The sequence below is a fragment of the Solanum tuberosum genome, unplaced genomic scaffold (genome assembly GCF_000226075.1).
Source record: "Solanum tuberosum cultivar DM 1-3 516 R44 unplaced genomic scaffold, SolTub_3.0 scf00195, whole genome shotgun sequence".
NCBI classification, from domain to species: Eukaryota; Viridiplantae; Streptophyta; class Magnoliopsida; order Solanales; family Solanaceae; genus Solanum; species Solanum tuberosum.
Window position 1 is genome coordinate 740,595 of NW_006239116.1, and position 14,659 is coordinate 755,253.

The 14,659-nt window shown below is 38.7% G+C and overlaps 1 protein-coding gene across 1 annotated transcript; it reads right to left on the minus strand.

Moving 5' to 3' along the window:
- Positions 1 to 2,479: 2,479 nt before the first annotated feature.
- Positions 2,480 to 2,812, minus strand: LOC107062032 (uncharacterized). Its single transcript, XM_015312214.1, has one exon. It carries the CDS (start codon positions 2,810 to 2,812, stop codon positions 2,480 to 2,482), a length of 333 nt encoding a protein of 110 aa, XP_015167700.1.
- Between the last annotated feature and the right edge of the window lie 11,847 nt (positions 2,813 to 14,659).

Here is a 14,659-nt window from a genome sequence, read left to right on the forward strand (position 1 = left end):
ACTATTTCTATTAAAATAAAGCCCTAAATGAGTCCAATTTGTGGACTCATCAATACCCCCAACCTAAAATTTTTCTTGTCCTCAAGATACCTCAAGTTCAGCAGTTCAAATAGGGTGCCTCAAACAGTGCTACACAAGACTAAATCATTAATGCACACAACAAGACTCAATTTACTTATGCAAGGATCACTTGTCTACTCAAAGATTCAAATTGTGACACAACATTACCAAGATTCTCATGCTCGCAATACTTGCTACTTGTGCCAGTTCAAGCTCAACAAAAGTATCTAAATGTCCTCACGTAAAAAATGATTCCATATTCACACCCAGATATGAGTCAATTTAAGATTAGGAATTAGATACAACGCTCACACTAAAAAATAGGAACACAATGCATGTTTTCACTGATAGGTTTGCCCTTATTTTTCAATTGACTTTCGATTAGGCTTACTCAAGATCAAAAAGGTCTTTCTAAGGCTTGTAATGGGGCTGAGTGCAATGGTATGGTCATTTAGGCTCAGTGACTTTTTCCTCATGAGTTGTGGCATTCTCAAGGCATTCCCTTCTTTTCCTTTATCAATTATTTTTCTAGTACTTCTAAGTCACCTTTTTTTATTCTCCTCTATGGATTACTTGAAATCTGATTCCCTTCGTACGTTATTCCACATTTCATTTTTTTTAATTGAATTGAAGGGGTTCTATTTTTATGCAATACCATGGGTTAAGGGGGACTTTTCTTGCACTTCTTGACTTCTCCTTCTCCATTTCACCACACCCCCAACTTAGGCTTTTGGCCTAAGTTGGCGATTCACTAACCACAACTCAAGAGGATTGTAGGTAGTGGTTCAAGTAAGGTCTAGGGTTCATCAAGGTTTTTCCAACAAAAGGTAAGGCTCAAAGGGTGTTCAAAGGAGTTTCACACGCTCACGGGTAGGCCACAAAAGAGATATATTTCAAATTTGGCTCACACTCTTTAAAGTTGCCTAAGATCATCTCAAGAGTACACCTTTCTAAATCAATCAGACTAACGGGGAAAATTCTAGGTTTATTCATATATGGTTCAAAGTAACCTAATCACATAAGGCATCAATACTTCAGTCAAACAAGACTAGACACGGTCGCTAGCCTGCAACGGTCCTCACAAGAAAATCAATTTAATAAATGGCTAGTCACAACGAGATGAAAAGAGTGCACATATTGTCTATGTAACTTTATTTGCCCTTGTCGTAGTCGTTTATTCATGTTTGTTCAACTGGGAGCACTATTCAAGTCATCGATATTAATCAAAATCAAGAATCAAATTTTTTTTGCAAGAGAACAACCACTTTCAACACAAGAGGTGGCGAAATTTTTTCGGAAGGATCAAAATTATTTTCAACTATAACAACAGGAGCCACGAGCCCAAACATCCACAGAAACACAGTATTTAAAACACAAATTAAAGAAGACAACCTAAATATATACAGAACAAAACATGAACGTAAACACAAAAGGTGTGGGCCTCACCCTACCATAAATAAAAATAGTCGTCCTCAAATACGAATAATAAGTGTTAAATGGGAATCGATAAAGTAAACTAGTTGACCCAGAGATATTCAGATCACTAGTTGCAAATGAGGTTAGATTTCTTAAAAATAACTCGGGGTGTTGAATGACCAACCTTGTGTGAAGATGCTCGGCTGCCATGCAAACCACAACTGAGCACAATTTACCAACGCGAAAACTGTAATAATACATGAAATATAAAATAAGCGTTCAAGTGTGAGTTAGGGCGTATGAAAAAGTGAGGTAAGCAGTAAATCGGACAATTTGAAACCTTTGCATGGAGAACTTTCCAGTTATCGCCTATTCAGTGACATTAATTATATTGACATGTTCAGTCGGCGGCACGCCGAATATTTAGCTTTCTCGCAAAAGATTGCAGGACCTCTGGTTGCAGGTGAGTCTGAACGGCGGTTTGCATTATGCTCGGCTACAGATTCGGCGATTAGCCGCTAATTTTTTTTTAAAGTGCACCGAGTTTTACAGACTCCAAACCCAAACTGGGCGAGTTCAAACGATGTTTAATAGTGCGATCGCCGAACCAGTCCGCGGTTCACCAAAGATATCCTGAGCTTTGCCGATTCTTTCTGCGTGTCGCTGAATGGAATTGTTGTGGGCCTATTTGCACTATACGTTCACTATCCACGCTTCTATCTGCACAATCGAAATATTATTATTTTATCAAATAGATATAATTGGTAAGAACTTGGGTTGCCTTCTAATAAGTGCCTTATTTAACATCATGGCTCAATGTAGGAATACTATCAAGCATCCTCCAGATACAATTCTTCAACTAAAGCAATTTCCTGGCAATGCCCAAGGTATAACTTCAAACGCTGTCCGTTAACTTTAAATGGGGGTCCCTCTTTACCTTCAACTCTTATGGCACCATTGGTGAACACTCGTGTCACTCTAAAAGGCCCAAACCATTTGAATTTTAGCTTCCCTGAGAATAGCCTTGTCGCGTGTTGTACAATAACACCCAATCTCCCACATTGAATCCCCTCTGTACAATCTGTGTGTCATGCCATTTCTTCATTTTCTCTTTGTAAATGGCTGAGCTATCGTAATATCTGAGCCTGAACTTATCTATTTCATTCAACTGGTCCAACCTCTCCCTTGAAGCCTTTGTCCAATCTAAATTCAAAGCTTTCAATGACCACAAGGCTTTGTGTTCAAGCTCAACAGGTAAATGGCATGATTTACCAAAAACTAGCTGATATGGGGACATTCCTATATGTGTCTTATAAGCAGTCTGATATGCCCACATGGCATCGTGAAGCTTTCTAGACCAGTCAGCTCTACTCTCGTTTACTGTCTTGGATTGAATGCTTTTGATCTCACAATTTTACACCTCAACTTGTTCGCTCGTTTGAGGTGATATGGAATGGCGACCTTGTGTTTTACTCCGTATTTTATCACCCATTCGGAAACATAGTCCACAGCTACTAAGATATACTACTTTCCAAACGAACTGACAAATGGGCCCATGAAATCGATTCCCCACACATCAAATAGTTCGATTTCCAAAATAGGTGTAAGGGGTAACTCGTACCTTCTTGACACTCCGCCTTGCTGCTGACATTGAGGACATCTTTTTGAAAAATCATGGGCATCTTTGTAAAGAGAAGGTCAATAATAACCACTTTGGACAATCTTAGCTGCGGCATGGTTTCCACTATGATGACCTCCGACTGGTGATGTGTGGCAAGCATGGAGGATCTCTGTTGATTCTTCTTCCGGAACACACTTTCTTATGACATGATCAGTACATTCCCGAAATAAGTATGGCTCGTCCCAGAGGTATCTTTTAACATCAAATAGCCACCTCTTTCGTTGGTAAGAGTTTAACTCATCTGGAATCAACCCACATACGATGTAGTTTGCAAAGTTAGCATACCATGGCACGTGTGTGAGTGACAGTGCGAATATCTGCTCGTCTGGGAATGAGTCATTTATTTCCTTTTCCTGCTCAGTACCTACTTTGATCTTTAACCGCGATAGGTGATCTGCAACTTGATTCGCGCAACCTTTTTGATCTTTTACCTAAAAATTGAATTCTTGCAATCGTAGCACCCATCTTATCAATCTTGGCTTCGCATACGTTTTTGCCATGAGGTATCGGAGTGCTGCATGGTCTGTATGAAAAACTACTTTAGTGCCTAACAAGTATGCCCAAAACTTTTCGAAAGCATAGACCACTACTAGCAACTCTTGTTCAGTGATTGTGTAATTTCGTTGGGGACTATTTAAAGTGTTGCTTGCATAATACATTGGAAGAAACAGTTTGGTACGCTTTTTTCCCAATACTACACTTAATGCCATCCCACTCACATTACAAATTACTTCAAATGGTTCTGACCAAATGGGGCTGATGATAATTGGTGTGGATATCAATTTCTCCTTCAAGCATTTAAATGCTTCCATACAAGCGTAATCAAAGTAGAATTTCACTTCCTTCTCTAAGATTATGCATAGTGGTTGTGCAATCTTTGATAAATCCTTAATGAATCTCCGGTAGAAACCTGCATGGCCCAAGAAACTGTGAATGCCCTTCACTGAGATCGGTGGTGGTAGTTTCTCAATAACCTCAATTTTTGCTTTGTCAGCTTCCAGCCCTTGTTCCGACACTTTATGCCCAAGGACAATGCCTTTTTTCACCATGAAATGGCATTTCTCCAAATTTAGGACTAGATTAGTTTCCACACACCTTTGGAGCACTAGCTCTAAATGTGTCAAGCATTCTTTAAATGTGTCCCCCACGACTGAGAAATCATGCATGAAGACTTCCAAAGAGTCCTCAACCATATTTGCAAAGATGGACAACATGCATCGTTGAAAAGTTGTCAGTGCATTACAAAGTCCGAATAGCATCCTTTTGAATGCAAAGGTCCCGTAAGGGCATGTGAAAGTGTTTTTCTCTTGATCTTCTGGTGTGATAGATATCTCGTTGTATCCTGAGTATCCATCCAAAAATCAATACCACTCTCTCTTTGATAACATGTCAAGCATCTGGTCCATGAAGGGCATTGGAAAATGGTCCTTTTCATTCCATGAATTTAGCTTTCGATAATCCATGTATACCCTCCATCCCGTTACAGGTCTAGTCGGCACAAGCTCTCCTTTAGCATTTGGGACCACTGTTATGCCACCTTTTTTTGGTACGCATAGCACTGGGATGACCCATTTGTTGTCTGAAATCGAATAGATTACTCCTGCATCAAGCCACTTGATGATTTCCTTGTTTACTACCTCCTGCATCGGAGGGATCAACATTCGTTGATGCTCCACACTGGGTTTGCATTCACTGTCCAGCCAAATCTTATGGGTGTAGATACCGGGCAGGATGCCCACGATATCGGCTATGGTCCATCCGATCACTTTTATGTGCCTTTGTAGTATTTGAACAAGCACTTTTACCTGCCCTTCACTCATATTTGCTACAAATAATCACTGGCAGAGTGTTGTTAGTCCCCAAGAAAACATACTTGAGATGGGATGGGAGTACTTCCAGTTCTACAGTTAGCGGCTCTTCAGTTGATGGCTTTGCAGGTGGGCTATCTCGGGTTTTTAGGTCGATATCCAACTTAATTGGATTTCTTGCATATGCTCCTAACCCTGTTAGGGCTGTGATAATTTCATCATATTCCTGAATTTCCGATTCGTCATGATTTGCAAGTATTGACTCAAGAGGCTCATTTTTGCGCAGCAGATGGCTCACACTTGCCACCACCTCATCTATAACATCTTTTGTAGACACTACACGGATATCACTTCGTTGTTTCATGGATTTGCAGATGTTGAAAGTTACCTCATCGTCATTCACACGGAATTTCAACTTGTTGCTGTTAACATCCACTAATGCTTTGCCGGTTGCTAAGAATGGCCTTCCCAAAATAATGGGGACCTCAACGTCAATGTCACAGCCTAAAATCACAAAGTCAGCTAGAAATATTAATCGCTCTACTTTGACCAAGATAACATATTCCAACAAGATGCTAAATCGATCGATCTGCAATGAGAAGTCTTATTGTAGTTGCTTTTGTTTCTCCCAATCCAAGTTGCTTGTATATGGCATATGGCATCAGGTTGTTGCTTGCTCCTAGGTCACTTAAAGACTTAGCAAATTGGAGCATTCCAATAGTACACGGGATGGTGAAAGCACCAGGGTCTTCTCTTTTAGTGATTAACTCTTTTGTCATGATCGCACTTCAACTATGAGGCACTTCAATCTTTTCATAATCCAAGATCCTCTTCTTGGTGACTAGCTCTTTCATGAATTTAGCATACCCTGGCATCTTCAGCAATGTTTCCACCAAAGGAAGGTTGATGGACAACTTCTTGAACACAGACAAGAATTTTTTAAACTTCTCATCTTCATTCTTCTTTTTCAAATGCTGGGGAAAGGGTGGAGGTATTTTCGGTAAGGGTTGTATTAATTTTGGAGTTTCATTGTGCTGATTCATTCCTTCTTGTGCTTTCTTGCCGAGGTTTTGATGATTAGTAATTTCTGCTTCTTTCGTACCCTGATTTTCCTCACGTTCTTTTCCTTCATTACCTACCGCTACCTTCCCGCTATGGGTAATTACAACCAGCTCTCCTTCCTCATTTTCCTTTGCCATCTTGGTTGTTAGTTGGTCCAATAGGAGATTCAATTAACCTTCCAACATCTTGATGGCATTAGCATGAGAGTTTACTTTACTATTTAGCGAATAAAAATCATCTCTCATTCCTTTTAGAAAATCTTCACAGCCTTCAACTTTCTCAAGAATTCGTGTCTGTAGATCATTCACCCTAGGGCAGTTGTAACTCCCCCTTGATGTCGGGCTATCACTCAATTAAATTTGGTATTCTTCATGATCGTTATGCTCAGTCCATTCTTGGAAATATCGCCTAGGTCCTTCACCTCTAAGGTGGTTCCAACCTTGTTTTCCAACCTGCGGTTGATAGTGTAGGTGGAAACCCTCCTCATTCCTTCTGTGGTTCAAACCTTGATTCCCTCCCGATTTAAAGTTATCGAAAAAAGAACACCCTTCCACGCGAAACACTTCATAGTTTCCTTTCATGTGCTCTGGTAAATCTTCCATCTGAGACAACATCTTTTTGATGTTTTCATCCCTCTCTTTTTCTTTATCGATTTGCTCTTGCGTTAGCCTGAAACACAGAGGGGAAACTTGATCTTCTTTGCTGTACCAAGCTTGATTTACTCTCGCCATACCATCTAGGAGAAATGGGCCACCTCAAAGGGATGTAGCATTATGCTGCCTTGAACCAATTGATCAGCTATCCCTTTGTTGACTAAATCAAGACTTCGGTAAAAATATTGGAGTAACAACTCACTTGGCAGCCCATGAATTGGTTCACTCGCTTTTTGTTTAAAATTCTGAATGTCGTCCCTCAACTTCATCATTTTTTATGGGGGAAAGAATCTATTGTGGAAAGTTGTGACTAATTCTTTCCATGAAGTGATAAAAATTTTGGGAAGCTCAGAGAACCACGCAGTGGCTGCTCCTGTCAATGACAATGGGAATAAGCGAAGCCTGATGGCTTTTTGCAACCAATTTTTGAATGACAACGGAGCACATACGTCCAAGAAGCTTTGGATATGTTCATGTGAGTCTTCATGATCCAATCATTCGTATAGGCCTCTTGAATGTATGAGATGGACTGTTGTGCTAGTGATTTCAAAATTTCCATTTCTGCCACCCTGCGGCAAGCGAAATGCACCTATCTAACCCAATGGAGCGGGATCATAAACACTATTAACATCGTCAATGTTATCTCAGTGCAACTCAATATTCACTAGGTTGTTTGCGTGGCAACCGTTCCCCATGTTCTCACTCATAATTTCTGTTTTCAACACAAACAAGCTAAGCAAAGCTAAAAATTAAGTTAGTAAACTACGAATGAGAACAAAAATTCTATTAAGCTAAAAAAATCTCAAATAATACCACTCCCTGGCAGCGGCGCCATTTTGATGCTTATCGTGACCAACGACACTATCCTATGGTATGAGTGTCAACGATCGTCGAAAATATAGTGACTTGTCCCAAGGGAGCAGTTTTGAGAATCAATGGCCAATTAGAATTTCGTTTGAATTAGTCGTAGCTAAAAACATTTGCGATAAAATACATTGTAAATTAAAGCGGGTGACACAGAAGTATCAAATATCAAAAGGGTTTTTGTAACAAGTGAAAAAACAACAAAATAAACAAGAAAATCATCGTATGAGGAAGCTTCTTGGGATATGACCGCAATACAAGTTGAGATAAATAGTTGGGTACATGTTTCGATAGGAAATTTGCAAGACGATAGTGACTACGCTAAGCTTTAAATGGAAATAAGTTCCTTCTCGGGTAATATACCCCGTTTCAAATGCGTTCCTCTCGGACACCCATTTGCCACATCAATACCAACCTACGTCTTACCCCACTCACTCTCTCGAGCTGAGTGTTAGGATATGGGACTAGGGTTCACCCTCTCGGGCTGAACCTCATGTCGACCCACTCCTTAGCCAACAGTCTAGTGGTTTTGGTTTCGCGACCTCCCTCTCGGGCAAGCCAAAAAAACACATGCGTGGCTTTGTATTTGCAACTACAAACCCTTTTAGATTAAACCACAACTACTAGATGAAATCACCATTAAAATACATCTAACCTATCAGCAAGCAAGACCCAACAAGAATATCAACCCCATATTTGCTAAATCACACCCCAAGAATGGGGTTTTTTAGCCACACATCAAGAAATAAGAAATTATACCTAACATGATAATGAAATCAACTGGGTATAAGAAATTAAACCTTGAATTAAGCTACGGAAGAAGAATATAGAAGACCCACTTCCAACTTGGGGAAGATGAACTCCTTTCTTCATGTCTCTACGAAACCCTCTCAAAACTTGAGAGAAAAACACAGAAAAAAACTATAGACTAATAATAATTTTTACTCTAAAATTCTTCTCCCCCAATACTACTACTCTAACTAGTATTTATAGTTTTCCCAGATTGCGCTGTGGAGGATCGTTCGGCAACATTAGTCCAACTCGGCGATCTGCCCTTTAATCAACTTATTGCCTTCAGTGTCTTGCCTTCATCATACTCATATTTTGGATCATTGGGCGGTATAGTACTGCTTCACGGAACTAATCGGCGACTCGCCAATTACTCCTTTCCTCGCCTTTTGATACACTTCCTTCAAGGCTTCGCCTATTGGAACAAAGGGCGGTGCATGTCAATTCAGCAACTCACCATGTTGGACTCGGCGATTTGTAGACTTTCATTTCTTGTTCTTTTAAGCCCTTTTTGCTCCATTTTGCACCTAAGTGTCCATGCTTCCAGTAAACTTCAAATACCTGAAACTTAAGCATTTTAATCAGGTATTGAGATAAAGAAGCATTCTAGGACACTATTTCTATTAAAATAAAGCCCTAAATGAGTCCTATTTATGGACTCATCAAAGACACTGCTTCCACTGAAAGCAGCAGTAAAGACAACGGTGACATGTGTAATCCAAAAGGTTTAGCCTTGGCTTACATGGATCCTGATTACGAATAGAAATAACACCCATATGAAAAAGTAGAGGCAAAGGTGGAAATTCTTTTCATAAGTGGCATTTCACTATTCCAAATTGGCATCCACTGAGAAGCTATAAGATAAAATACTTTTAAAAAAGAGTCTCCGGTATCTAGAAGATATGAAGAAGACTTCTCCACTATCAAAAAGAGATTCCCGCTCTGCTAGATTGTCAAAAGAAGTAGGCCCTTGTATTTCTACTACTCTCCACTCAGGGAAGTAGGTCCCCCATTATTGTCCGCAACATCTTAGCCTTCCACTTGTTTGCCTGAAGTGAAAAGGCACCTACCCCTTATCCTATATAAGGAGACTCTCATTTATCTTTCAGCGCATCAGAAAATATCAGGACTTACTCCTATATTCTCAAAGCCTTCTTGTAATCTATTTCCTTTTCTATTTCCTATGCTTGAAGCTATTCAATAAATATCTGTTTCTTGTAAGTTTTCTCTATTTTAATTTCGTATTATTTAAGATCCTTTAATTGGTATCAGAGCCATGTTCGCAGTATAAGTACTTAGTATGAGCAACTAAGTATATAAACTGTCTAAGGCATGGCAAAATTATTTTAATATAGTATTCTAATAATTTTCGACATGTTGTTTGTATACATATGTTTATTATCATACTTATCAGGTTCCTATATATATCGTTTCTATATTTGGTGTGAGGTATTCGTTCTTTCCTTTGAGTATGAGGTAACTGATTAATATCCGGTTCGTACGTTGGTCAGCCAAATTTGTAAGATTGTTGTAGCCAGAAGGGAGTTTAGACCTATTAATGTTGGTCCCTTAGCTAAGATGACGCTAGGAATAAGAACTGTTGTAAAACCAAGAGAACCTCCCTTAGAAACTATGTTTGGATCTTTCATATGTATTTTAATACCCTTTTTATACTTGCTAGCATGTCGTTTATTGTTATACTGGTTAGAATACATTCTGTTCTATAAGTCCATTAGACAGTATTTTTAAATTTTTTTTCTGGAAAACAATCAACATATTTTAAACAATATTAATTTATCTTCTCAAGCAACTAAGATTGCTAAACTAGAAAATGATATGCAAAACTGGAGTATACCAGAGGAACCTTTCAAAAGGATTTACCAAATAGGTAATTTTAGTTGTATTACTCATCATAATATTAAGACTTGTGAATCTACTATTGCTATTAATAACTCTTTAGAAGTTATTCGCTTTCTTAAAGAAAATTATATTAATCATTACAAATCTGCATTTAATTTTTTGCATATTGGCCTGGTGCAAGTTGCTATTAAGCCTTTGTTTAGAAAAGGACTTGATATTCCTATTTGTGTCATCCTTCGAGATGGCAGATTTTTGAATTTTGATAATTCATTGTTAGGAGTTTTGCAGAGTAACCTAGCTGATGGGCCAGTTTACTTTAATTGTTACCCTAACTTTTCTCTTGACATTAATGATCATAATGTCATGGATTCCTTGACGCTTAATGTCAAAACCAAAAAATTGAAAATCAAAATCAATACTCATGAAATAGCCATTATTTACCGAGTTTACTATAGGTTAATGAAAACCACTTTTGCCCCCCAAGGCACTTGTCGAAAGTCTGAAAGGTGAGACTATGCTTATGGAAGCCAACCATATGTTTGACAAGTCGATCTATCGTAATTTACTCCAAATCTCATTGAGATAAATGAAGAGTAATCAAAATCAGGTGGTTATACTAAGAAATAACTATATTCACATACTTTAATTCATTGATTGAAGTAAGAGGCCAAGGGGTACCTCGAAACAAAAGAATTTATGTGACTGATTTATTATAAGGAAATTTTTATATAATCTTATTTATGTACGTACTTGAGATGAGTATATCTCCAAATCCATTAAAGTCTTATGAAGTCTACAACATATCAAATCGAAGGTCTAACGTTTCCAACACATAAAACCATTTATCAATACGACGTCGAAGTAGAGAGTTATGACCTTTTTCGCGAAAATTGTCCCGGTTAACCGGGTCACAGATCCGGGTCGGGTTTGGCTGCCTTTCAAATGTACTTTTTGAATTTTCAAAGTATAGCCATAATATTTTCACAGATTAAAATGTCTAGAAGCCACGGAAGAGTCCTCCAATACTTTTGATTTAAGAGAACACCCCCTTCTAACCTTATTATTCATTGGTTCATCTTTAGACTAATGTTGTAACACTCCGGAAATTAGTAAGCTAAACTAGAGCTTAACATGAGGATTAGAGTCATGGATGTAACTCCCCGTACTTAAAAATAGATGTTTTTGTATTAGAACGTCAAGGTACGACCCCTCAAGGACAAACCATGGGCATTTGAGGAAGACCTTAAAAACTGCCTAAAAACATTGAACCACGGCAGGACCCATGCCCCGTGGGTGGGGGCCGTAGGTCAAAGCCCTAAAATCAGACTTTTAGAGCCCAAACCACTGTTCACCAGTACAAGCCGTTGGTCAAACCACGGTCTGTTAGTGAGGTATTGTGGATGGTGACCTGAGAGCTGGTTTGGTTGTTAAGTTTATAGGCACTTTGGGGTTTTCTGGTTTTAATTAATATTAAGTGATGTCGTTTTAGCCTAATTTTGACCACCTATTTAAGGATTTTAGGCCACTAAATTAAGTCATTCATCTCATTATTTCTAAAACTCAAATCAATTCCCAAACTTCATCCTTACCAAAAAGATTCTCTCTCTAGAAAACCCAAGGAAGAAGAAAGAGAAAGTTGGAGCTAGGGTTGAAGAAACTAGGGTCACACATAAAATTCATAGGGTTTTGTGATAAAGGTATGGTAGCTCTTCATCCATGGTATCCCTTCAAAATACCCAATTTCGAAGATAGAAATCCCCAAAAGCTAGGGTTTGATTTCAAAGTCATGGGTGCCTTTCAAAAACGATTCTAATGCTTGAATTACTTTATATTATGTATGAATTGATGATTACTTATAGTTATTATATTGAATTTCCCAAGAACCCATGAAATCCTCATATTTCACATTGGGTTAGTTGAATTATGTTCATATCCATGTCTAATTTAGTGAATTCTAGATATGTTTATTTTGTATGAGCTTTGACACTTGAATGGGAAAATTATGATATTATGCATGTTTTATGAAGATTGTTGTATATGCTTTAAGAACACTTATGCAAGAATATGATATAATTACTATGATCTAGTTGTTGTGATATTGAAAGGGTATTCTCATATACACACTTATGCAAGAATATGATATAATGTATAAGGTTTTCTCACAATATGAAGATTCTAAGGTTGAAAGGCTTTCTCACCTATTGAATCTATATGTTGACATGGATGGTGAAAGGTTATTCTCACGCATGATCTCTAATGTGCTATCTTATTTAATCAAGTTATGACTTAATAAGAATTATGTGGGAATCATGATTAGAACCGACTGGATATTGGAAATGAGATTAAAGCTCTCCCGTTAGTAGAGGTCGGGTTTCATCTTAGAACGAAAAGTACGACCCTTGAGGACCAACCATGGGTCATTAATGAGAACCCTCACAAAGACTACCTGGCAGTGACCCATGGAGGTCACCCATGCCTCGTCGGTCAGCCCACCCCCGTGGGTGAAGGGTCATGGGTCAATGCCTACAAAACAAGCTACAGAATGTCGTTCCACGGTTCACCAACATGCCACATGGGTCCATCCACAGACCGTGGTCGTGTGGTCGTGGGTGAGTCCTGTAACGTCCATTTTAAAGTTACACTTAGGGGCATTATGGTGTTTTCCAGGCTTAGTTAATATTAAGTGATGTTGTTTTATACTAATTTAGTCTAACTAAATAAGGTTTTTAAGTCTCTAAAATTAGTCATCTTCGTCATAATTAAAAATCCCAAAACAAAGACCTAAACCCTTTCCAAAAATTCTCTCTCTAGAACTCCAAGGAAGAAGAAGGAAGGTGAAGCTAGTGTTGAAGGAGCAAGGTTTTGTACTCAATTTCATTGGAATTCAAAGCTAAGGTATGGTAGTCCTTCATCCATGGAGTCCCTCTAAAACTCAATTTCAAAGATAGAAATTCCCCAAAGAGCTAGGGTTTGACTCCAAGTCATGGTATTAACCTCTTACTGGATACATAACCTATCTCAATTCCTCTTTATAGAATGGCTCTAGTCGAGCTGAAAGAGTTGAAAGAGCAACTAAAGGATTTGTTAGACAAGGGTTTTATCCGACCGAGTAACTCTCCATGGGGTACTCCGGTGTTGTTTGTTAGAAAGAAGGATGGGTCTTTTAGAATGTGAATCGATTATCGTCAATTAAATAAAGTTATAATCAAGAACAAATATCCCCTTCCGAGAATTGATGATTTGTTTGACAAACTTCAAGGGACTAGTTATTTCTCTAACATTGATCTTCGTTCAGGTTATCACCAATTAAGGGTGAGAGGGGCTTATATTCCGAAGAAGGCCTTTAGAACCTGGTATGGTCACTATGAAATTGTGGTAATGTCGTATGGGTTGACTAATGCTCCGGCGGCGTTTACGGACTTGATGAATAAAGTGTTTAGGCAATACCTAGACATGTTTTTGATTGTGTTTATCGATGATAACATGATCTATTAAAGGAGTTAGAATGTGTTTATGGACCATTTGAGAATTATTTTGCAATTTCTTAAGGACCAGCAACTATTTGCAAAGTTTAGCAAGTGTGAGTTTTGGTTAAGGTCCGTAGCTTCCCTTGGTCATATTGTGTCATGCAAGGGTTTTGAGGTAGATCCTACGAAGACGGATGCGGTCATGATTTGTCCTAGACCCCTAACTCCTTCCGACATTAGAAGCTTTTTGGGTTTGGCCAGTTACTATAGGAGGTTTGTTGAGGGGTTTTCCTCCATTGCTTCTCTGTTGATGGCTTTGACTCAAAAGAAAGCTAAGTTTGAGTGGTCAGAGGCTTGTGAGAAAAGCTTCCAAGATTTGAAAGATAGACTTACGTTCGCTTAGGTGTTGACCTTACTAGAAGGTACACATGGTTTTGTTGTATATTATGACGCCTCTAGAGTGGGGTTGGGATGTTTCCTCATGCAAAATGGTAAAGTGATTTCCTATGCTTCAAGGCAACTTAAAGTCCATGAGAAGAAATATCCAACCCATGATTTTGAATTACTGGCGGTAGTATTTGCCTTAAAAATTTGGAGACATTACTTTGTATGGGGTTCATGTTAATAGTCTTCAATATGTGTTTAGTCAAAAGGACTTGAATCTTCGTCAACAAATGTAGTTAGAACTCTTGAAGGATTATTCTATGAGTGTCCTTTATCACCCCGGCAAAGCTAATGATGTAGCAGATGCACTTAGTAGATTGTCCATGGGTAGTGTGGTTCATGTAGAGGATGAAAAGGAAGATTTAGTTCGCGAGGTGCATAGATTGGCCGGACTAGGTGTCCAACTAGTGGATTCCACCAAGGGTGGTGACAAGCTCCATAATGGTTCCGAATCGTCTTTTGTTATGGATGTGAAGTCTAAACAAGGCCTTGATCCTATATTAGTTGAATTGAAAGAGTAAGTACTCAAGAAGTCCGTTGAGCTCCCAAGGGGGA